This window comes from Somniosus microcephalus, chromosome 27, assembly GCF_052327205.1.
Source record: "Somniosus microcephalus isolate GS21.2 chromosome 27, FLI_Smic_1.0, whole genome shotgun sequence".
Lineage (NCBI taxonomy): Eukaryota > Metazoa > Chordata > Chondrichthyes > Squaliformes > Somniosidae > Somniosus > Somniosus microcephalus.
Window position 1 is genome coordinate 22,534,879 of NC_141013.1, and position 26,321 is coordinate 22,561,199.

At 45.0% G+C, this 26,321-nt stretch overlaps 1 protein-coding gene across 1 annotated transcript in view; it reads left to right on the top strand.

The window, feature by feature from the left end:
• Positions 1-26,321, top strand: part of LOC147100058 (protein FAM227B-like) — a 293,117-nt gene that overhangs the window by 231,789 nt on the left and 35,007 nt on the right. The window contains exon 9 of the mRNA XM_085968963.1: positions 1,549-1,635. Within this exon, the coding sequence (XP_085825089.1) occupies positions 1,549-1,635 (87 nt within the window). The remainder of the gene's footprint in view (positions 1-1,548; positions 1,636-26,321) is intronic.

Consider the following 26,321-nt stretch of genomic DNA (forward strand, 5'->3'; position numbering starts at 1 on the left):
CCCCAGCCAGGAACAGGAATAAAACCATCTCCTGAAATCTAACAGAATTAGAACACAGTAGGAGCAGAACAAGGCTACACGGCCCCTGGGCCCGCTCCACTACCCACAGGGCCATGCCCATTCCGAACCCAGACTCATGTCCAATTTCCTGCCCGCTCCCCGTAACCCTTTATTCCCTTTACTTCTAGGAAACTATCGATTTCTGTTTTAAATTTATTTAATGATGTAGCTTCCACAGCTTTCTGGGGCAGCAAATTCCACAAACCTACCACCCTCTGAGTGAAGAAGTTTCTCCTCATCTCAGTTTTGAATGAGCAGCCCCTTATTTTAAGATTATGCCCCCTAGTTCTAGCACTCTGAAACTAGTTTGCATACATCATGACAAATTTCAGTGGAGAGGTTTCTGGTACTTACAGGCTGATGAATTGCGGCAAAAAGTTTTGCTTGCTTTTCTAAGTTCAAAACTTTTTCAAGGTGCACAGTTATTACCACTTGGATTGATCTTGCAAACTGAGGAAAAGTTCTATTATCATTTTGAGTGACAACCAACAATCTGAAATGATGATAACAGAGGTTACCTCAGTGGTGACAGTAAGTTATGGCAGTTCTTTTATGAATGTGAAAGACCCATAACTCATAAATGCTGCAGGCATAAATGAGTTATAGGCTTTCATACAAAGAAAGGATGTCTGGACCTATTCATTGCATTGAAATATTGTGTCCATTGGATGGATATATGACTCCTGGTAAGATCAAAAATATCTGGAAATTAATTCTAAAACACTCCTAATATGTGTTATTTTATGCATTTGAAATGTATAAAATTACCAATCATGTTTATAGAATGAAGTCTTCTCTTCCTTTTGCACATTTAATCTAATGACTACAATGTTTTAAAAACAGGCTACATTATTGATAATTGGAAAAACAGATTGGCAAGCATATTGTGCCTGATAATAAAAGTACCTGCTTCATGTGAAAAAAATATAGAGTTTCCAACAGAGTAGCACAATGTTTTTATCTCCATTATATTTCATTATTTGACACATGCAAAACTTTCCCTATTATGAATTTATTTTCCTACCTCTCCCCCTGGGGAGGAGCGTTGAACTGAAAGGTTGACATGCACCAGCCCATGAACATCTCCAGTGACACTATCATGACCTACTAGAAAGTAGCACTGAGAAATGGGGTAAGCGACCCCTTTCTTTCACATTTTCTCTCCTTTCTTTGGACAACCCAACCCAGCAAACATGCCCTCTAGGGGAAATCTGAGTGTGATTTTTTTTGTGCCAAGACTGGGAATAAAATTCATGGCTCCTGATTGACTGCCTAACACTCTGGTGTTATAGCTTCAGAATCTACTAGACTCTTTGTTTAATTTCAATATATCACATAACTTTATTTCCTTTGACAGCTTCACACCCCACCCATTATTTTTCTTTTATGTGAACATGGCACCTCAAAACCTGTGGCTGTAAATACTATATGTTGTAATGACTTAAAAGGTAAGTTTTTAAGTATCTAAATCTATACTGTAATTAACAGGAGGATTAAGTAGAAGAACAGTTAGCAATCTGCAACACAACCATTATTATGAGCTGGCTTTGGATTCCCAAAACCTCTTGAAAGATTGTAAGTACCCTTTAACCTACCTGCTTACAATGAATGTTTATCAGTCTAATACTACAAATAGTCGAATATTGGACTACCACTTTGGGGGTTCCAGCCATGACTGACGTTCATACTCAGCTACTGTCAATGGGTGAAATATGGAGGTTCTTCACTGGGTTACCACACCAAACACTGCAGAGAGCCATGAGTGCTCCATGTTGGGTGAGGAAAAAGACCACAATCACAATTTTTTTAAATCATGTGTCTTGACCTTGACAATTTTTTATCTGTAGAATAAGCTTGAAAGATCTTTTCTGCAATTTTATTTTGTTTCTGATAGGGCTATTTCTGCACTCCCAATGGGAAAGCTGTACTGAAAAGAAGCTTGGGTTGTAAAGAGGGCTACAATGTGGTAACCCTGATTCTCCGGCTAGCATTCCCTATGAGGAAAGTTCCTGGTGGGAGTGCGGAATTAGCTTTCATGTCAAGCTGACAGAGTGTGTTGAAGTTCTGCTCTTAAAAATGCTCTGAAGCCAGCGGCTAGGAATTGCCTGAAAGTTGCACAAAGTGACTCACCCTCAGATTTCCCCATCCTCTTTGGGAGATCAGGTGTTTCCCAACCCCAGAATGGAAAACTGACTGTATAGGAAAATATAGGCATGAAGCCAAATCCTACCACTTCATAATACATAGCATTATAGGTACATCATGCAATACCACCGTAGTGCCTAACAAGATTGAGTTCTGCCTTATTGTTCAGAAGTATTTTTCTCTTAATATTAATATATGTCAAGCCCTGGTTTCAAAATCATTATGAATTATGGAAATTATTTTCTTGTCGCTGACCAGTTGGAGCAGAGAAGGCTAAGAGGAGAGTTGATAGAGGTGTTTAAAATCATGAAGGGTTTAGATAGAGTAAATAAAGAGAAACTGTTTCCAATGGCTGAAGGGTGGATAATGAGAGAGTACAGATTTAAGGTGATTGTCAAAAGGACCAGAGGCGACATGAGGAAAAACTTTTTTACACAACGAGTGGTTAGGATTTGGAATGCACTGCCTGATAGGGTGGTGGCTACAGATTCAACAGTAGCCTTCAAAAGGGAATTGAATAAATACTTGAAGGAGAAAAAATTGCAGGGATATGGGGAAAGAGCGGGGGAGTGGGACTAATTGGATTGCTCTTCGAAAGAGCTGGCGCAGACTCGATGGGCCGAATGATGACCTTCTGTGCTGTACTATTCTATGATTCTAGGTTGGAACCAATACCTTCCCATCGATTATAACCATATATTATCCTAAATGTGCCAGACATTTGAGGAAATTTAGAGGCTTTGCTGGATTGAAGTAATGAAGCTTACAATGAGTGAGGCAGCAACCTTGGCCACAGGGATCATCTGCAGACATCAGCGGCATCTCCCAGTCGTCCGCACACAGATGCATAACGCATCGGTCTGCCCTGTTTGGCAAGTCGGCCAATTACATCCACTTCTCAACGGATGAAGCAAGTGTTCGGCGCGGGCAGTTGGGTTTGTCAATATGGCAGGTTTCCCTAGGGTGCAGGGCGTCATCGACTGCACAAATGTGGCCATCAGGGCACCTCATCACAACCCAGCTGTATTTGTGAACCGCAAGGGCTTCCACTCCCTTAACGCACAGCTGGTGTGTAACCACAAGAAGAACATTATGCATGTGTGCACAAAGTTCTCTGGCAGCTGCCATGACTCATACATCCTGCGGTGGCTCTGCAATCCGCCAACCCAACTTTCCAGATGGCTACTTGGAGACAAGGGCTATCCCCTGAAGACATGGCTAATGACACCGATGAGGAGGTCATCAAACGAAGCTGAGGAGCGTTACAATGAGAGCCACATTTCCACCAGAAGCATCATAGAGCAAACCATAGGATTGCTCAAATTGCACTTCAGATGCCTGGACAGATCTGGTGGAGCCCTATAGTACGCACCAGCCAGGGTGTCCAGAATCATCGTGGTGTAAGAAAGGGGGAAATCTTCATTTCCGAGTCTCCCTACTAACTAACGCTCAAGTTGAGAGAGCAATAAGAACTAGCCAGATTAGTCAAAAGCCGATTGTGAGAAGTCAATAAGCATATTTCCTTCTCAAGGTGGGGAGATGTAAGAAATCGTGGATTGAAAGAAATAATAGTCTGTTACGGGTTCCCCAGATCAGCAGTTTACCTAAGTTGATGACAGAAAGATTCCAGTCATGTCAGAAAAATAGCTGTACAGAGAGCTGAATTACGAGGTCAGAACACAAAAACAGGCCTTCGAGTGGGCATAGCTAGGCCTGATAAGGGATGCAGCAAGGAGCTCTAGGATAAACAAGCTGTCTACGAGAGGGCAACACGACCTTTAGAACAGAGATAAGGAGGAAAATGACCTCATGAGGCTGGGAGGGGATTGTCATAGGTAGCCTCTCCCTTGTAATTGGACAATGGGATGGATAAAAATGATTGACACCAGATATCCACCAGCTCATCGAAATAAGGTATAAAAACAGATGACTGAAAGAGGAAAACAGGTAGTTAGGGGCGAAGGCTTCCCCGAGGTGGCTACGGCCTAACACCTTGGTCAAGTTTAGCCTCTGAGGTGGATCAATGATGGCTGACGGCTTAACACCTCCAGCAGCTCAAGGGACGACCCATGTTATATTAGCCATGTTATATTTAGGTAGCAGACACATTCCATTGTGCAGATAATCATAACTATATTTCTATGAGCATCGAATGCCATATCAGTCACTCATGAAAACAAAATAATAGGTTTGCAAATCAATTCTGTCACCAGCTTGCTGTAATGTGCTTGCCTCTCCGTCCCCCACTTCCAGCTCCTCTGCACCTCCCACGATCTCCAGAGCTGCCTCCTCAGTGGTGGTTATATGCGCCAGGGATGGTGCACCTCCTCCTGTCCTCCCTCTCTCCCTCTTATTGTGGGGTTTCATTTCCTGCAATGAGGGACTCAAGTGGAGTTTCAGCAAGATTGATGGAGTCAGTGTTAAGAATGGAAAACATAAATGTTTAGAGGGAGGTGCCAATACCAAGGTCCCTCCCTGTTCGTTGTTAGTTGTTGTCATAGTATAACAGTGAGATCGAGTGTGAGGGGTGCATAGTAGGATGGTGAAGTGATTATGTACACAGAGAGAGAGGGATGGGTGAGGGTGCACGGGATGTTAGGGTCAGTTGGGATGTGCAGGAGTAGGTTGCCAATGCACAGTGATGGGGATGAGCAGAGATGGGAAGCAGACTGAAGGTAAGTGTGATGTTATACTCACTTTTGCTGATCACACCAGGTCATTGAACCTTTTTCTGCACTGCACCCAGGTGCGTGTACACACAGACTGAGCACTTACCTCCTCAGCAATTTGCAGCCAGACTGCCTTTGTGTGCTGAGGAGGCTTCCTCCGTCCATCGGAGGGGAAGAGGACCTCCTTTCGTCCTCTTACTCCCTCCACAAGAGCATTGAGGGAGTCATCATTGAAAGGTGGAGCAGCCTTGGAGCGTTGTGCAGCCATTCCTGCAGCAACCAGCATTCAAATACAGAAGAAAGAAAGTGAAAAGCAAAGGGGACATGGCCCCTTTAAATATCCAGGCTCCTAGCGCGTCATCAAGCATGGGGAGCCGATCCGCACCCACCGATTGGGCCGGCTAGCACGCACGTCGGCCCTAATGAGGTCAATCTATGGAAAATTGTTAATGGAGGGCGGCTGCAACAGGGAGTGGAACCCGCTGAAGACTGAACCCACCACCATCCCACATCCGACCAGGAAATCCAGCCCCTTCTTTGTGACTAAGTCCAAGAAACAAGTAATGTAGCCCAAAACATCACAAAGGAGAGTTATTGGCTTTTACTCATTGGCCTAAATTATTGTTCTTGGGGTCTTAAATCTTTCTGGATCACTGATGTTACATTCAGCTTAAGGATAGTATTGGAAAAGTATATGCATATAACTAAACAATATAATGAAGGAACCTATTATCCTAACTTATGATTAGAAGTCCTGCAGCAGTGTTAGAATGAGCCAACTAGGCAGATCGTTACTCAACAGGATTAAAAGAAGAGAAGTGGATCACTGCTCTAGTCAGAGAGGGAAGCATCAGTACTCGACATTGAGATGGTTCTGAATGGCTGGACACAATACAGGAAACTCTTTTTTATCCGGCACCGACGGGACCGGCGTGGTGCCGGTTTATCAAAAAGTCCGGATTACAGAGAGTTATAGTTAAAAGGTACGAGAGCTCCGTACACAGCCACAAATCCAGGCTTCCCTGTTGCTTAGCAACAGGTGCAAGAAGCCCGGCCACAGACCAAGGGTCCCTGTTGCTTAGCAACAAGTGCAGGAACCCCCGATTACACAGCCAAGAATCAAGAAACGGCCACTAATATGAAGAAAAACTTAACTGAACCTACTCCTGAATTTTGCCGGTTAACCGAGATTTCCGGTTGTTTGGGTGCCGGTAAACCGAGAGTTTACTGTACAAATTTGCTCTGTTTAAGTTTAATGCTAAAGTAGGCAATGCTTAAAGTCACAATACTTCAATGTTCCTGAAAAGGGGATGAAGCACTTTCTAATATCCTAGAGGAATCACTCAGTCAAATATTTTGCTGTGCTCTAAATGGCACCATCCATATGCAACAAAGATCACTTGCATCAGCAAGTATGCAATTTCCAATATATTGCTGAAGCCTCTTTTCCTGTGAAATTACCCTAAATTTCTCCTATACACCAGCAAAAATCAAGTTCAACAATGGCTCATCTAGCAGAATTAAACTTTGTTAGCCGAAGATGGAAAGCAGAATTAATTTTTGTATCGCCATTTCTATCTGTGCTTAAGGATAGTTCATGAACGATCTTGCTTAGTTGTTAGTAATCAGATCTGCCTCTTCTAGTCTGTTGTAATGATTCAGAAATATCTTCAACAGCTCTCTTTATGTGCCATTTACAGTAAGGTACCAACTAAATTCAGGTTAACAATACTTACGTATGAAAGTATTTAGGCAAACATAGCTCACACCCGGAACCTGTTTGGATAGATGTTTCTAACAATGTAAGCTAATTAACACTCAACTGAAGAACAACAAGGCCTCAGGAGCAGATGGAATCCCCGCCGAGGCACTAAAGCATGGCGGAGAAGCACTACTGGCGTGAATTCATGAACTAATTTCTCTTATCTGGAAGGAGGAGAGCATGCCAGGGGATCTCAGAGACGCCGTAATTATGACCATCTTCAAGAAAGGTGACAAGTCCGATTGCGGTAATTACAGAGGAGTTTCCCTGCTGTCTACCACAGGGAAAGTCATCGCAAGAATCCTCCTCAATCGCCTTCTCCCAGAGTCGCAATGCGGATTCCGCCCACTAAGGGGCACAATGGACATGATCTTCACCACACGTCAATTACAAGAGAAATGCAGGGAACACATCAACCGCTGTACATGGCCTTCTTTGATCTCACAAAGGCCTTCAACACTCAACCGTAAGGGATTATGGAGTGTCTTCCTCCGATTCGGCTGCCCTCAAAAGTTTGTCACCATCCTCCGCCTGCTTCACAACGACATGCAAGCCGTGATCCTGACCAACGGTTCCACCACAGACCCAATTCACGTATGAACCAGGGTTAAACAAGGCTGTGTCATCGCACCAACGCTCTTCTCGATCTTCCTTGCTGCAATGCTCCATCTCACCCTCAGTAAGCTCCCCACTGGAGTGGAGCTAATTTACAGAACAAACGGGAAACTGTTCAACCTCCGTCGCCTCCAGTCCAGATCCAAGGTTGTCCCATCCTCTGTCATCGAATTACAGTATGCAGACGACACTTGCGTCTGCGCTCACTCGGAGATCGAGCTCCAAACCATCGTCAACACCTTCACCGAAGTGTATGAGAGCATGGGCCTTACACTAAACATCCGTAAGACAAAGGCCCTCTACCAACCTGCCCCCGCCACACAGTACTGCCCCCTGATTATCAAAATCCACGACAAGCCCGGATACATACCTCGGGAGCCTACTGTCAACAAGGGCAGACGTCGACGACAAAGTCCAACACTGCCCTCAGTGTGCCAGTGCAGCCTTCGGTCACCTGAGGAAGAGAGTGTTTGAAGACCAGGACCTCAAACCCGGCACTAAGCTCATGGTCTACAGAGCAGCAGTGACACCAGCCCTACTGTATGCCTCAGAGACATGGACCATGTACAGCAGGCACCTCAAAGCACTGGAGAGGTACCACCAACACTGCCTCCGCAAGATCCTGCAAATCCATTGGCAGGATAGGCGCACCAACGTCAGTGTTCTCGCTCAGGCCAACATCCCCAGCATCGAAGCTTTGACCATGCTCAAATCAGCTCCGATGGACGGGTCACATTGTCCGCATGCCCGATACGAGACTCCCAAAACAAGCACTCTACTCGGAGCTCCGGCACGGCAAGAGAGTCCCAGGTGGGCAGAGGAAACGCTTCAAGGACACCCTCAAAGCCTCCTTGAAAAAGTGTAACATCCCCATCGACACCTGGGAATCCCTGGCCCAAGACCGCACAAAGTGGAGGAGAAGCATCCGGGAAGGCGCCGAACACCTCGAGTCTCTTCGCCGGGAGCAAGCGGAAGCCAAGCACAGGCAGCGCAAGGAGCGCACATCAACCCAAGCACCCCACCCACCTGCCCCTTCAACCACAGTCTGCCCCACCTGTGACAGAGACTGTAGGTCCCGCATTGGACTCATCAGTCACCTGCGAACTCATTTTTAATGTGGAAGCAAGTCATCCTCGGTTCTGAGGGACTGCCTAAGATACCCATTAACATTAGCATCTGGTGCATATCCATTATGCGCATAAGTCATGAAAAAACATCCAATGTGTCTGTAAGGCACGGGAAAGCATTTGATATCTACATCGGGCATGAAATATGCTGATTGACTCGAACTTCATATTCACTAAAACAAAATCAAAAAACACTCACAAATACACACAGATATCTCTCAAAAAATTCTCTCTCAAAAAATGGAACCAATCCCTCAAATAAAATGAGAAAGCTTTTGAACTCCAAGACAGTTTTTAATTGACTCCTCATTTCAATTCTTCCCATTGCCATTTTATGGGCTTCTGGCATGTAAAAGCTGGTTTTCCTACGTGTCCTTTTGTCCTGTCCCATACCTTCCTTCACTTACGGTCTCAACCTTGTGTTTTGCATCCATCCTGCAAAAACTGTTGTTGCTTTAGGCTTTTTTTTAGCAGTTTTTTGGGGCCACTGAATATATACAATCTTTCTGTGCTGCATGCATGCTCAATTTTTCTAAACATTCACCACTCCTCAGTTTTCCTCCTAATAACGTGATCAGTGTTTCCAGTCACACGCTTGAAGGTGCAGGAGAAGAGAAGTACAACCAAGTTACAGAAACAATGGAACTCAGCTGAAGAGCAAAGGAAAAAAAGGTAGAGGAGCTAATAAAAGTGAGAAAGTTGAAATTCTGGTAACAAAATTGAAAAATTAAAAAGAATTAAAGGTAAAAGTAATGACAAGAAAGAAAACTAAGAAATACAGTATTGAAAATACAGAGCCAAAAATCAACAGAGTAGGAAACAAAGGGATAAAAAGTATTAAGTAAGGGTACATAACATAAGAACATAAGAAGTAGGAGCAGGAGTAGACCATACGGCCCCTCGGGCCTGCTCCGCCATTCAATAGGATCATGGCTGATCCGAACCTAGACTCACGCCCACTTCCCTGCCCACTCCTCGTAACCCCTAATTCCCTTATCAGCTAGGAAACTGTCTATCTCTGTTTTAAATTTATTTAATGTCGCAGCTTCCACAGCTCTCTGAGGTAGCAAATTCCATAGATTTACTACCCTCTGAGTGAAGAAGTTTCTCCTCATCTCAGTTTTGAAATGGCAGCCCCTTATTCTAAGATTATGGCCCTTAGTTCTAGTCTCACCCATCAGTGGAAACATCCTCCCCGCATCCACCCGATCAAGCCCCCTCACAATCTTATGTTTCGATAAGATCGCCTCTCATTCTACTGAATTCCAATGAGTAGAGGCCCAACCTACTCAACCTTTCCTCATAAGTCAACCCCCTCATCTCCGGAATCAACCGAGTGAACCTTCTCTGAACTGCCTCGAGAGCAAGTATATCTTGTCTTAAATATGGAAACCAAAACTGTACGCAATATTCCAGGTGTGGCCTCACCAGTACCCTGTATAACTGAAGCAAGACTTCCCTGCTTTTATACTCCAACCCCCTTGCAATAAAAGCCAAGATTCCGTTGGCCTTCCTGATCACCTGCTGTACCTGCATACTAACCTTCTGTGTTTCATGCACCAGGACCACCAGATCCCTTTGTACTGTAGCACTTTGCAGTTTCTCTCCATTTAGATAATAACTTGCTCTTTGATTTTTTCTGCCAAAGTGTATAACCTCACACTTTCCAACATTATATTACATCTGCCAAATTTCTGCCCACTCACTTAGCCTGTCTATGTCTTTTTGCAGGTTTTTTATGTCCTCCTCACTCACTGCTTTCCCTCCCATCTTTGTATCGTTGGCAAACTTGGATATGTTGCACTTGGTCCCCTCCTCCAAATCGTTAATATAGATTGTAAAGAGTTGGGGTCCCAGCACCGACCCCTGCGGAACACCACTAGTTACTGATTGCCAACCCGAGAATGAACCATTTATCCCAACTCTCTGTTTTCTGTTAGATAGCCAATCTTCCACCCATGCCAGTATATTACCCCCAATCCCGTGATTTTTTATCTTATGCAGTAACAAGTAGTAGACTGTGAAAACAAATATAATATTCTGTACTTAACATTGAGCCAGAAATTGCTGGAATGGCAGGGTTCATTACGAACGACGCTAATTGGACTTTTCAGCTCACCATTGATATCGCACCATATTTACACCGCAAATTGATGGACATCGATAGGATAATGGAGCAGCGATGTCAATGTCCCAAAGTGCTGTGCATTTTGCTATTTAACAATGGCCCGGATTTTGTGGTGGTAATGATGGTGAGTGGTCAGCGTTCGTCATCATTACCCCTCTGAAACTGACCGTAACTTCAGGATTTAGTGCATGCGCATCTAAACGTGGAAATCCTGAAGGTGCGGTCAATCATTCACTGCTCCGCCACAACCTGTGCTGTGGAACTCCCCATAGCCGGCAATCAGTGAAATCAGTTGAACTGATGAAAACTTAAGCTTTTTTGATCTAATTGCACTGTGTGAACAGGGCAAACAATTGTGTATCTCCTTAACCAATCAAGTTGAAGAATCCTTATTGAGACACGCCGTGTCTGAACCAGGAAGTGTAAGTTAGAATGCCAAATGATGTACAGAAAGCGAAATAAAGAGAGGGAAAGAAACAGTGATAAAAGAGACAGGAAGAAAAAGTTTTTTTTTTTAATTGTTATTTTTTAAAATTTCCAACAATTATTAAAATCTGAAGGAGTGAGACTCCACACTTGTAAAAGTTAATTTTCACTGCCAGAGAGGTTGTTTGGCAGTAATTAAGACTTATCTTGCCATTAAAAATGAACTTATACCTGGACTGGCAAGCCCTAACTTTTTTTCTGGGGAGTTTAGTGTGTACCTATCATGTAAGTACAGCAGCTTCACGCCCTTGCAAGTGAGATACTGTTATAGCAAAGCTCCTGGAGGAGCAGGGCAACTCAGACAGCAACTTCCTGATTTCCGCATTTAACTGCGCAAGTGCATTCGACGGAAGTTGATGTCCAATTTACTCTTTAAAAGCGATGAGCGCTGATAGCCTCACCATTATTCTTACCACAAAGTCCGAGCCATTATAAAATTAAAGTATTATTTAAAATTAAGGACATAAAATAATGCACCCGGGGTGCCTAAAAAAAAGGGCCGCATGAACTGTCCCACTGTTACACTGGTGTGCTTTGTGTCAGGAAAATGGGCACAATGCATACCAATTTCTACCCCCTCATGACTGATGCAGTTTTCTTAATGTATTTTATAGTCATTAAGCTTTTATTCAGTTTCTTAACATAGAAACATAGAAGATAGGAGCAGGAGTAGGCCATTCGGCCCCTTGAGCCTGCTCCGCCATTTAATGAGATCATGGCTGATCATCCAAACTCAGTACCCTGTCCCTGTTTTCTCCCCATATCCCTTGATCCCTTTAGCCTTAAGAAATATATCTAACTCCTTCTTGAATATATTTAATGAATTGGCCTCAACTGCCTTCTGTGGTAGAGAATTCCACAGGTTCACCACTCTCTGGGTGAAGAAATTCCTTCTCATCTCTGTCCTAAAAATTTTTAAATAAAAAATGATGCACAAACACTTAAAATTCGTTTATGCAAATATCGGCCCAGATTAAAAAGTTTAAAATGATTTTACAAAAAATTAAATTTTTATTGTAGTAGGTGTAATGAAGGGACTTTTAATTCAATTTGAAAATCAGAACATTTATATTTATTAGAGTTGTCTAAATTGTTTAATTATTTGAGGATTCCATTGCATGTCATTAGGGGATTCCGTTCAGAAATGACTGCAATGGAACCCTCCTTTCTCATTGGAGGACCGGGTCCACGTGATCCCATGGACGCTTCCGAAGCGCCTGCGTCCCTGGGATCTATGGGCCTTTACACAGGCATATGCCTGGAGGCCCAAGACCCGAACTCTCCATAGCTTTGGAGCCAGGAGGTATGTTCGTAGATGTTTCGCAGGTCGGAGGCGTACTCCAGAGGTATGCCTCCGACTGCAAATTCAGGGCCAATGAATGGCAAGCATCGTTCGTTCGTCCCTGACTGCAAAATCCAGGCCAATATAGCTCATTTAATTTTAAAATTATCAATAATCTAAACAATTCAATTTTTAGCTGGACTTTTAAATTGCCTTTTCTTACTTTTAGATCTTTTGGTCAGTGTCATATACATTGTTTAATTTAAATGTTTATTCGTTTTTAAGTATGCCATGTGTGGGCACATCAAAGACTTTTCGTAGGGAGAAAAAGCTAAATTATACATGATTAAAGTTTACAGTAGCAGAGGAATTTTAGAGCCTAAAGGCACAATGACCCCCTTGTGTGAGTAAACCTCATTAATTTTCCCCAGACCTCCTGTTTAATGGCAAATTAGTTATTGACAAGAGCATAGAAACAGCAGAAATTATTTGCACATTTGAAAATGCTTCAATTAATAAAACTATTGTTTCTGTCAATGAACTGCTCGTTGTTGTACTTGCTCCAGAATTCCTAAACTCTGAATAAATCTGTTTACAGTAATTTATTGCAAGGTGGCATGCTACCCTACAGCCACTAATGTAGCTAAAATATATGCTTTTTGTGGTTGAATCTAAACTTTTGATGTAATAATTCCAATGCAAGATTCCATTGTAGTTTCCAGTGTACACAACAAGTGATTTTTCCTTGGGATTGGAGCATTAAACGTGTATATTTCTCAATGTTTGAAATAATTTTGAGTATTAAAATACAGAGATTAGCAACATTATAAAACACATAAAAAGACTTCTGAAATTATTTTAACTTAGTGGTAGCAATGTGCTTTAATATGTACTAAAGCTGCAGCTTGAACATTAAAGACCACAATACATATTTAGGCAAAGAAATGAAAGCTATAATTTTAACATTTAACAGGAATTTTAGGCAGTTCCCTGTATTTTCTTTTCAGAACCTTATTGAGTTATTTTTGAAGTTTTATGCACACCAACTGTAATTGGCTAAAATGTTTGTTATTTATGTGCGTTTTAATTTAAAAAAAGCTGTGGTCTGCCATGTTACATTGTTTAAAATAGATGTTATCCCTCAGTCTGAAAAGTATCCCAGTCTTAAAAGTAACTCACTGATATATTTAGTGACTTGATTTCACTGGTATAATAAATGGTATAGCCACTCAGTTGAATTATAATGCGCTTTAAAGATTTACTTTTTGGTAAATCCTGCAATTGGTGGATTATATCTCCTCCTAGCTAGCGTGTTTGATACAAAATCCTAACTATCTTGTATAATTTTTTTTTCTTGCCTTCCTGGAGTGCTATTAAAAATCAACTGTAGTGTTCACTGTTCATGCTATTTACTTATCAAAAATTAAGTCAAGCATGACATCTGTAGCAGGCTCTTTGTTAAGTTGAAAAAAACCTCTCTGCAAGAGCACTATAACTTTTTGGGCAAGAATAAAGCACTGTGCCCTAGACAGCTAAAATGCCTGTCATTAGCTTGTCTATTTGCTAGGCGTTTCATCTAAGTAAACTATTTAGATCCTTTTAATTGTAACCTGTCTAAACTCACCAGGGAGATAGATATTTGTAGGACCATTTTGGCACAGAACTTAAGACTGCAGCTTTGATGATATATTTCAATGATGAACTCAGTTCTTAAACCCCAAGTGACTGAACAAAGGTTGATTCAAACAGGAATATTATAAAATGTCCTTAAATTATCAATATCTCTTTATATTCCTAATTAAAAACTAAGCCAAGTGTAGAATTTGACATTTAATAATGTATTCTTACCAATGTAAATGGTTAGTATAGCCCTTTGATTTAAAGCTGGATAAATTCCAAGGTTAAGGTATCAGACCTTATGCTTTAAAGAAGCTTGTAATTATTGGTATCCAAAGACCTAGGCCACATTAGTTGGTGTACAGTACAACGTTAAAGCATCAAATCATAAAAGTGAAAAATATTAACTTTAAATGAGATTTCAATTATGTATTTGTATTCTCTGGGTAATTGCTAAGAATTACTCACAGTAAACAGTAGTATATGCTTTACACAATATTTAAAGCTAAGGCATTTACATAAGAACTTAAGAAATAGGAGCAGGAGTCGGCCATTTGGCCCCTCGAGCCTGCTCCACCATTCAATAAGATTGTGGCTGATCGTCTACCTCAACTCCACCTTCCCGCACTATCCCCATATCCCTTGATTCTCTTAGTATCCAAAAATCTATTGATCTCTGTCTTGAATATACTCAATGACTGAGCCTCCACAGCCCTCTGGGGTAGAGAATTCCAAAGATTCACCACCCTTTGAGTGAAGAAATTTCTCATCTCAGTCCTAAATGACTGATCCTTATTCTGAGACTGTGACCCCTGGTTCTAGACTCCCCAGCCAGGGGAAACATCCTCCCTGCATCTACCTTGTTAAGCCCTGTAAGAATTTTATATGTTTCAAAGAGATCACCTCTCATTCTTCTAAACTCTAGGGAATATAGGCCTAGTCTACTCAATCTGTCCTCATAGGACAATCCCCCCATCCCAGGAATCAGTCTAGTGAACGTTTGTTGCACTCCCTCTAAGGCAGGTATATCCTTCCTTAGGTAAGGAGACTAAAACTGTACACAGTACGCCAGGTGTGGTCTCACCAAGGCCCTATATTATTGCATTAAGACTTCTTTACTCTTAACATACCATTTGCTTTCCTAATTGCTTGCTGTGCCTGCATGTTAACTTTCTGGGATTCGTATACAAAGACACCCAGGTCCCTCTGAATACCAATATTTCCCAGTCTCTCACCTTTTAAAAAATATTCTGCTTTTTTATTTTTCCTCCCAAAGTGGATAACTTCACATTTCTCCACATTATATTCCATCTGCCATGTTCTTGCTCACTCACTTAACCTGTTTATATCCCTTTGCAGCCTCTTTGTGTCCTCCTCACTGCTAACTTTCCCACTTAGCTTTGTATCATCAGCAAACTTGGATACATTACACTCAGTCCCCTCATCTGAGTCATTGATATAGATTGTAACTAGTTGAGGCCCAAGCACTGATCCTTGTGGTACCCCACTAGTTACACCCTGCCATCTCGAAAATGACCCGTTTATTCCTACTCTCTGTTTTCTGTCTGTTAACCAATCCTCAATCCATGCTAATCTATTGCCCCCAATCCCATGAGCCCTAATTTTGTGTCATAACCTCTTGTGTGGCACTTTATCGAATGCTTTTTGAAAATCCAATAACCTACAACCACTGGTTCCCACTTATCTACTCTGCTAGTTACAACCTCAAAAAACTCTAACAGATTTGTCAAACACCATTTCCCTTTCATAAATCCATGCTGACTTTGCCCAATCGTATCATGATTTTCTAAGTGCCGTGTTACCACGTCCCTAATAATAGATTCTAGCATTTTTCCTACTACTGATTTCAGGCTAACTGGCCTGTAGTTCCCTGTTTTCTCTCTCCCTCCTTTCTTTAATAGTGTGGTTATGTTTTCTACCTTCCAATTTGCTACCTTCCAATTTATTTTCATCAGCCCGTGTAGCTTGCATTTTAAAGATAACATCTTGACAGCATGACCTTGCCAGTGTCATATTAAGGTTTTAAATATTTTTTTTACTTTACCAACCTGCCAGGAATTTGATAAAACCCAGTAAAAGGTCAAGGACATAATTTTGAATTATAAATAAACATAAATTATCTAATTAACACGATGAGGGATCTGCAGTGTTATTGAAATGCAATACCTTGTAAAGCTCTAATGAACAGCTGTAATACGTTTAACATTAGCCACAGTCTTTTACTGCATTGGGAATTTAGGATTTGGCACTTTACATGAAGTAAAATACAAGCAAGCTGTCTCTGATCAGTTTGATCTAAATTAGCAGATGCCAATCATCCCGAAATGATTTGCTAAAACACTACTTATTCATAGAAACATATGGCAAGGTAAGTCAAATTGACGTTAAATTGCATAATTTTACAGGAAGCTTTGTGATATCCGGCACCGACAGGACCGGCGTGTTGCCGATGTATCAAAACATACAAAGTTAATGTTGAAGCATACGGAGGTTTTCATCTCCGTATCTGACAACAAACACTGTTGCTTAGCAACAGCTTCTAAAGAGTCGGCTTCAGCTGCAAGCGTCTCTAGCTGAAGCTGTTGCTATAGCTACAGACCTTGCAGTGCTTGACTGGGGAAAAAAAAAGAACGAGAACTAAAAAAACATATAGAAAACGGCTCCTGATTTTTGCCGTTAGATCGAGTATTCCGGACATACAACCTCCGGATAAACCAAAGTTTCCTGTACAATGGCCCGGAAGTTGCGGTCAGCAGTGAAGCGACGACACTCGCCACTGACCTCGAAGAAAGCTACCCACAAAGATCTAACAATCTCTGTGGCGTCGATTTCAGCTCTCCTGACCTTTGTTTGATTCTGGCGCCAAATCAAGCGACTCTCCAGCGTCCAGCAACAGTGATGTCATCAAGCTGGCTAAGCAGCCATTCACATTGAAGAATTTTCACAGATAGCAAACCAGGAAGTAAAATGCACAGATTCCAATTTACTTTTAATAAATTTTACAGAGAGCGAAATAAAGATTGGGACATACACATAGGATTAAGGTAGAAGCTGAAATATCATAATCAAACTTTAAAAAAATATTATTTTAAAAAGCATGTCATTCTTTAATGGAAAGATTTGACATTCCACAAATATAAAATTCATTTTTCAGGGCCGGAATGGTTGTTCAGCAGTCAATAGGCTGTTAAAAATCCAGTTATACACCTCTTTCTACAACTTTTTTTTTGGGGGGGTGTTTAACAGCGATATTCCATCATAAAAGGGGAAGTTTTCATCCTTATATGTGATTTCAATTGATTGCCGGCTCTGGGGAGTTCCACAGCGCAGCAGGGAATGACTGACCGCAACTTCAGGATTTACGCGTTTATCTACGCATGCGCTAAATCATGAAGTTGCTGGCTGTCTTAGAGGAGTAATGACAGCGAACGCTGACAGTTTTGCCATCATATCCACCGCAAAATCTGGGCTAATAAGTTAAAACCTGTAGTCCAATTTGGCTGGGCAATCAATTTAGCTCAGATTTCTGTCCCTGATTTCCAAAAGTTCGATAGTGGCAAGAAGATTTACAAGAATGCTTCCAGGGACGAGGGACTTCAGTTACGTGGATAAACTGGAGAAGCTGGGGTTGGTCTCCTTAGAGCAGAGAAGGTTGAGAGGAGATTTGATAGAGGTGTTCAAAATCATAAGGGTCTAGACAGAGTAGATAGAGAGAAATTGTTCCCATTGGTGGAAGGGTCGAGAAACAGAGGACCCTTCCACAATCAGAGGTGATTGGCAGAAGAACCAAAGGCAACATGAGGAAAAACTTATGCAGCGAGTGGTTATGATCTGGAATGCACTGCCTGAAAGGGTGGTGGAGGCAGACTCGATTGTGGCTTTCAAAAGGGAATTGGACAAGTACCTGAAGGAAAAACATTTGCAGGGCTGCGGGGAAAGGGTGGGGGAATGGGACTAGCTGAAGTGCTCTTGCAGAGAGCTGGCACGGGCTCGACAGGCTGAATGGCCTCCTTCTGTGCTGTGACCATTCTGTGATTCTAAGACATGCAAAAATTGGTGCTCCTTTTGTTGAAAGATATACAAATGTATAATTTATAACACAAGTCTCACTTATTGGTGCCCCGCATCTCATTTTCTAGTTATTAGGTCAGGAAAAGCCAAATTTTCTCAACCTAAAGAGCTCAGATAAAGTTTAAAAATGGACTCACTTCAGAAAATGTTTAAGTCATTTTGGAAGTCGACACACTGGAACTGAAGACGTAAGTTGGAAATCATCGACTCATGTTTAGATTCTCCAAATTCCATCATCATGTCCATGTTCATCAGGTGCAATCTTATTCTTGACAGCACAAAAAGGTGATGCAATTCTTTGTATTGTTCCATAATATGGTACAGGAAACTCTTTTTTATCCGGCACCGACAGGACCGGCGTGGTGCCGGTTTATTAAAAAGTCCGGATTACAGAGAGGTATAGTAAAAGGTACGAGAGCTCTGTACACAGCAACAAATCCAGGCTTCCCTGTTGCTTAGCAACAGGTGCAGGAACCCCGGCCACAGACCAAGCGTCCCTGTTGCTTAGCAACAAGTACAGGAACCCTGGTTACACAGCCACAGATCCAGGAACGGCCACGAATATGAAGTAAAACTTAACCAGCAAAATTCAGAAGTAGGTTCAGGTAACAGAGATTTCCAGTTATTTAGGTGCCAGTAAATCGAGAGTTTCCTATATCGAGGAATCTGTGAGACTGACCTTAAATATCTTGGGATGTCCTCCCTTCAACTGAAAGAGAGGCAATATCTGGTTTGCCAGCTATAAGTTCTCTCCTGGCAGACAGTGGACCATAAGAATATTTGTATTAACTGGACTATTAAAGGAGTTCAACAGAAATGAAGACGGCTGCCAAATTAAATGATGAAAATGCAATTATATGTCCTTTTTATAACATGCAAGTTTTCTACTTTTAAACCCTGTGTAACTATTACCCCAACTTCTACACAATTTCTAAAAAAAATGGTATGTGCAAGAAATTGACATAATGTGGCGGAGCCACCAAAGGACGCAGATCGTTTGTATATAATTCCTTTAACAACATGTTAGCTACAGCCTGAGTCTGTATCTGTATTTATGCTGTTTAACTGTACAGAGCGTGGTTACTTTAACAGCGCGGTTAAAACGTGATGACGTCACGCCGTTCATCACGTGATCTCCCACTGGCAGGAAGAACGTGATGACGTCATGACGTCAGCCCAGGACCGCCCTAGGCAGTCCTCGTGGAGCCTCTGAAGAGAGCAGACCTACGTTCGATGTTATCCTGCAGTTTCTTGTTAAAACCTGTTTGTTTCATTAAAGTTCGTTTTGTTTGATTGCCTGAGTCGAACTCAGACTTTTAGCTAGGAACCCGCGTTCCTACAATAGTTAATTTATAATCATAAATATTGCTAGTGCCTTTGGAGAAAATTCATGGATATTATGATACACATGCCAAAAGCAGGATTGCCAAACAGACCTTTGGGGCTCTGGGAAAAAGAAATTAAACTGGACTCTATTCATAATTTGAGGAATTATAAATGCTGTCGATGCCAGATTCCCAGAAAAAAAACCTGCATTTAAAAAAAATGTAAACCCTCTGCATTTTTAGATCAGATATTGCTGGACAATATACATATATATATTGTTGTATTTTAATAATACATACATGTATTATTGTATTTTAAAGAGCTTAAGGTTAAAATATTGGAATATTGTGATCAATATAAAAATATTTTGAAAGTATAAAGCAGATTTATGTAATTAAAACTGCAAATGCTGGAAATCTGAAATAAAAACAGAAAATTATGAAACTGCACAGCTGGTCTGTCAGTATCTAAAAAGAGAAAAGATAGATTAACATTTAAATCATAGACCCCTTACAGAACTGGTAGATTTCTGAAGAAGTCCCCACACCTTAAATGTTAACGTATCTTTTTTTTCCAGATACTGTAGAGTTCCAATCATTTCTAAATTTATATTTTTTTAAACCAAATTTTTATTTTCTTAACATAGAGCTAATCATATGACATGAATCTTACAAAATCACCATCACATCACTGAGTAATCTGGATCCATTTCCAAAATTTCAATCCCAAAGTATAAAAAAAGTTGTGTCATTTAATCAGCCCATCTACTCTCCAATAATACAGATAAAAGCTACAAAGGAAGCAACCATTTTGATTTCACTTAAATTTGTGTGGAAAAAGTTGGGCTATCTCATCCAATAATTTTATTATACATAAAGGCCCGTAATTTCCGATAGGAGGCTTCTTGCGTGCGGATGCCTCCGATCAGAAAAAAATCCACGCACTTACCTGATGGCTCCCGAGGTCTGGACATTTCCGCTCCTGGGCCTCTCCACAGTGGAAATGCGCAGGGCCCACGTATCCCAGGGGCGCATGCGGTTTGCTTTTACCAGGCGTAAGAATTGTAAGGGTTTTCTACGGGTGGAGGGTCTCCAAAAAGCAGAACAATCCATCCGCAGAGGCCCTTCTCCAGGGCGCTGTGCATGCCTGAAACCGGCATTTCCGATGTCCCTATGGGTAGGTACACAGCGTATACACCCCCATAGGGATCGGAATATCTGGGCCATTAGCTGTGCTGATTTTTTTTTAAATACCCTGGATTCCGACATACAAAAAAGAATGTTATGAACAAGGATGTCTCCACACAATTTAAACAGGTGCTAGCTGGTCTCCCATGGCATTGCTTATAGTGAATCAGAGACCTTGGCCATGAATTTAATAGAGGAGGCGGGTTGGAGTCGGGTTGCCTGGTGGGCGGGTTACGGTCCCGCTTCCGGTTTCAGGCACTCCCAATTTGCGAATTTATTTTAAGTGGCCTAATTAGTCCCGTCGTGCGCACTGGCCGGTCCAATGAGTGGGAGCGTGTCTGTTGCTCTCCACTGATGACGTCATTGCTGCAGTTGTTTTTAAGGGGCCCATGTAGCCTCAGCCTCTCATTTCTCCTTTCTGCTGCAGTTTGAGTGCGCCCTGGCTGCGATGACTGCTGCCAAAGCCAAGGCTGCTCCAAGGTTCAATGAGGACTCCCTCCAAGCTCTTGCGCAGGGAGATTCTGTTCCCGCCTGATGGCTGGAGGAAGCCTCCTCAGCAAACAAAGGCAGCCTGGCTGCACATTGCTGAGGAGGTCAGTGCTAGGTCTTTCTGTTCACGCACCTGAATCCAGGGCCGTAAACGATTTAATGATCTTCTGCGATCATCAAAAGTAATTATTACATCACACTTACCTTCAATCTGCTTCCCTTCTCTCCAGCACTCTTCTTTGTAAGCCTGCTCCTCCACAACCCACCTTATCCTTACTTCCCTTGCACCCTTACCTATCCATCTCTCTCTCTGTACTGAATCACTTCACCATCCTACTATGCACCCCTCAGACTTGCTCTCACTGTTATGCAATGACAACAACTAACAACGCACAGGGAGGCAGCTTCCTCTTCGCACCTCACTCCATCTTGGTCTCCCTCTAAGTTTTAATGTTATGGATTCTTCACAGTAACTCCACCACTTTCGCTGAAACACCACTTGTGTCTCTCCTTACAGGAAAATATAGCCCACAATAAGAGGGAGAGAGCGAAGACAGGAGGAGGCCCACCATCCCTGGCGATTGTGACAAGTGCTGAGGAGGCTGCGCACGAGATCGTGGGGGGTGGCGAGGAGCTGGAAGTCGAGATTGGAGAGACGGGCGCACTAGACGAAGCTGTTGACAGAATAGATTTTCAACCCTTGCGTTTAGATTTCATGATTGACTGCAATGGCATATGATGTTCATAGAGATTGACTTAGGATCATCTGCACAATAGGATGTGTCCGCTACCTAAAAATCAGGGCCTAGAAATTGGGTATAGCCCCGCCAGCATGTTTGCGCCGAAAATTTTGCGCCCGCCGCGGAGCCAGTTGTGCCTGCCCCATATTCACTTTCAGTGCCCCAAAGCGGAACCGGGCGCTGGTACAGGGTGTGTCCGCCCCGCTTGGGGCGCTGAAAGTGAATTTCAGCGCTCCCGGTCCCGCTGCGCCACCCGATGCGGTGCGGCAGGCTGCTGTACTGCAGGCCTCCCCCTTCTCTTAAGGGGGAGGTGCCTGCAACGGCCGGAGCCCCGATTGCAAGTGCCGGCAATAGAGCCCGGCACAACGGAGAAGTGCCGGGCTCCACGGAAACCAGCCGGCAATGCCGCAGGGGGGGGGTGGAGGAGGCCGGGGAAGGAGGTGCGGGCAGGCGGCCGCCGAAAAAGCGGCCGCCCCGCACCTCCACCTTAACTTGCGCCACTAAGGCTGCAGTAAGGACCCGGTCTCCCGATGTTGTTAGCGCCCGCCACGGAAGAGGCGGCCGCTACTGAAGATGGGGATCGGCGTGGTTTCGGGCGGTACCGGGGCACTGCGCACACCGATGACGTCATCGGTGCCGGCGCAGCGCTACCGGCTAACGCCGATGTTAGGGCCCACCTAATTTCGGGCGCGACGCAACTTCCGGCGCAACCCACTCTTTCGCCCCTAATTGGACGCAAACGCAACTGAATTTCTAGGCCCAGATGTCTAACTCATGCCTTTACACTCCCACAGGACCATCGAGAGCCCCCCTCCCCACTGTCCAGGAGGAGGAGCCGGATGACTCGTCGGAGGAACCTGCAGCCTCTGAGGGAGCAGCGTCACCAGGACTCAGCGCACCCAGCACCAGCGCAGAAACGCACACCTCGGCGGGGCCTTCGCGACATAGAGTAGTGTTGTCACCTGGTCTATCACAGCTCACAAGTGAGCATCAGCAGATGGTGGAGACAGCGACATCAGTGGAGAGTCCTCGTCGGAGGTCGCAGGACGCTCCTAGCTATGCTCAGCTGCATGTGGACGCTGTGCCTCTGGGGCCATCCAGAAAGAGAGCGGTGCTGGAACTCCAGGAACAGGTGCAGGAGTCTCTGACAGGGTTTGCATCCAGTTCAAACATGACCACTGCCTTTGTGGAGGCAATGGCACATGAACGTGCTGCCCTGGAGAGGGTGACAACCTCCATGGAGGACATAAGTCGCCAGACTCAGGAGAACATGGTGCCTCTTCTAAATAGATGGTCTACTATGGAGGATAGATGGGCATTTATTGAGGAGAGACACCAGAGGTACATGGACGTCCCCATTATGAGGATTGTCAGTACAGAGGCGGGTCCTCATGGCCCCACTGATGTGTAGCAAGGCGCTCTCCAGCCACTTGCTAGCACTGAAGTGCGGGTGACCTATGAGAGGGATGTTGGTGGTAGACAACAAAGAAGTGTGGGCTCCTCTCCAAGCACTCACACAACCATGCCACTGCGGAGCCCTCGGTCAGAGCCCAGATTCCTCAACCAACTGAGATGGCCATCTCAGCCCCTGCACAGCCGCAGGAAGAGCAGACTGTGGAGGAGCCCTCCCAGGCTCCCAAACCTAGAGGACGCCCTCCAAAGGCCGTCTAAGCAGGCGCAGCATCGAAGTGAGCAAGGTGCCTCTACATCTGCTGAAGCCACAGGAGAAGCACCACGTAGAAGCACGCGTAAGAGGAAGTTTACACACCAATAGTCACAAGGGTAGTCACTTGGGTGTTTTGTTGTGTTGTAAATTTTCGATTGTCATCCTTTTGTGATGAGATTAAACAAAAGTGATGGCAAACAGTTAAAATTCTGGCCTATGTGTTCTGGGAAATGGAAGTTGCACATTGAGGGCTCAGGGCAAGTTGCATTTGTAATGATGGTGCTGTGAGTGATAGGAAAGCACCGTTTATTGGAGAGTTGATGTATGGCGTGTTAAGAAGGTCTTCTACACATTCATAGCCATATGCCAGCCACCTGTGGTTGAAGTGTAAGCTTATGCGAATCTGGCATGGATGAGTGCATCCGTTGCGTGACGGCCAGCAATGTGGTCGAGTGCTGCTGCATTGGTCACATCCGGCCCCGCGTGGAGCTGGTGGTGGAGGAGGAGGACATCGTCGTTGTTGGTGGCAGCGGCGGTGGTGGTGGTCCTCCTCCTGATCCTCCTCCTCCTGCTCGTCCTCCTCCTGCTCATCCTCCTCTTGGTAGTCCTCCACCTCCTGGTCCTCCTCCTCCTCCTCCTCCTCCTCCTGGTGGTCCTCGTCCGCCTGCTCCTCCTGTTCCTCCTCCTCCTTCTCCGCCTCCTCCTCCTCTTGCTCCGGTTGGTTCCTCCTCCTCCTCCTGGTGGTGGTAGTGGGCCTCCTCCTCCTCCTGGTGTTCCTCCTCCGCCTCCTCCGCCTGGTGGTGGGCCTCCTCCTCCTCTTGCTCCTGGTGGTTCCTCCACCGCCTCCTTCTCCTCGTGGTGGTGGTGGGACTCCTCCTCCTCCTGCTCCTCCTAGTGGTTCCTCCTCTGCCTCCTCCTCCCGGTGGTGGTGGGCCTCCTCCTCCTCCTGCTCCTGGTGGTTCCTCCTCCACCTCCTCCTCCTGGTGGTGGTGGTGGGCCTCCTCCTCCTCCTCCTGGTGTTCCTCCTCCGCCTCCTCCTCCTGGTGGTGGTGGTGGTCCACCAGGAGGAGGAGGAGGAACCACCAGGATGAGGAGGAGGAGGAGGCCCACCACCACGAGGAGGAGAAGGAGGCGGAGGAGGAACCACCACTTCTTCTTCTTCTCCTTCTTCTTCTTCTGCTTCCTCTTCTTCTTCTGTTTCCTCGTCTTCTTCTCCTTCTTCCTCTTCCTCTTCTTCTTCCTCTTCTACTTCCTCTTGTTCTTCTTCCGCCTCCTCCTCCTGGTGGTGGTGGTGGGCCTCCTCCTCCTCCTGGTGGTCCTCCTCTGCCTCCTCCTCCTGGTGGTGGGCATCCTCCTCCTCCTGGTGTTCCTCCTCCACCTCCTCCTCCTGGTGGTGGGCATCCTCCTCCTCCTCCTCCTGGTGGTTCCTCCTCCACCTCCTCCTCCTCGTGGTGGTGGGCCTCCTCCTCCTTCTTCCCCTGGTAGTTCCTCCTCCGCCTCCTCCTCCTGGTGGTGGTGGTGGGCCTCCTCCTCCTCCTGGTGGTGGTGGTGGGCCTCCTCCTCCTCTTGCTCCTGGTGGTTCCTCCTCCGCCTCCTCCTCCTGGTGGTGGTGGTGGTGGTGGGCCTCCTCCTCCTCCTCCTCCTGGTGGCTCCTCCTCCGCCTCCTCCTCCTGGTGGTGGTGGTGGGCCTCCTCCTCCTCTTGCTCCTGGTGGTTCCTCCTCCGCCTCCTCCTCGTGGTGGTGGTGGGCCTCCTCCTCCTCCTCCTCCTGGTGGTTCCTCCTCCGCCTCCTCCTCCTGGTGGTTCCTCCTCCTCCTCCTCCTCCTCCTCCTGGTGGTTCCTCCTCCGCCTCCTCCTTCTCCTGGTGGTGGGCCTCCTCCTCCTCTTGCTCCTGGTGGTTCTTCCTCCGCCTCCTTCTCCTGGTGGTGGTGGTGGGCCTCCTCCTCCTCCTGCTCCTGGTGCTCCTCCAGCACTAAGAAACGGTGCTGTGCGATGTTATGCAGGGCACAGCAAACGACGACACTGTGTTTGGTGCATACTGCAGGACTCCACCAGATCTGTCGAGGCATCGGAATTGCATTTTGAGCAAGCCAATGGTTTGCTCTATGATGCTTCTGGTGGAAATGTGACTGACATTGTACCGCTCCTCAGCCTCGTTTGATGGCCTCCTCGTTGTTGTCATGAGCCACTTTTTCAGCCCTTGTCGCCAAGTAGCCATCTGGAAAGTTGGATTGGCGGATTGAAGAGATGAGGCACAGTAGACTGCTGCTGGATGAAGGAGTCATGGCAACTGCCAGGGTACTTTGCGCAAACATGCATGATGATCTTCCTGTGGTTACACACCAGCTGGACGTTAAGGGAGTGGAAGCCCTTGCGGTTCACAAATACAGCTGGGTTGTGATGGGGTACCCTGATGGCCACATGTGTGCAGTCTAAGGCTGTTGTAATTGTGAGCCTTTGCAAAGACGGCATCAGTAGCCTGCGTGATGCAGGCATGTGCAGCCGACTGGGAGATGCCGCTGATGTCTGCAGATGAGCCTTGGAAGGAGCCCGAAGCAAAGAAATTGAGTGCGGTGGTGACTTTGACAGCCCTGGTAAGAGGTGTCCACACGCTCCTCTGGGCTCCAGGTGCTGGTGCAGCATTGCGCAGTTGTCAGTGACTACGTCTCGCGAAAGTCTCGGCTTCCTTTGGCACTGCTGCTCACTCATGTTGAGGAAGCTCATCCTCTGCCTGTAAACCCTGTGTTGGGGTATCTCCTGTGCGAGGTGCAGGCCTGCCCTCTGCCCTGTGCAGCATCAGGAGGCTGATGAGAAGGTTGGTGCTCCTGCTGTTGGTGCTGCTGCTGTGCCTGGTTTGTGCTGCTACCGCAGCTGCTCTTCCTCCAAATCTGACGACCAGGATGAGAGGATATAAATGGTTCCCATACCGTT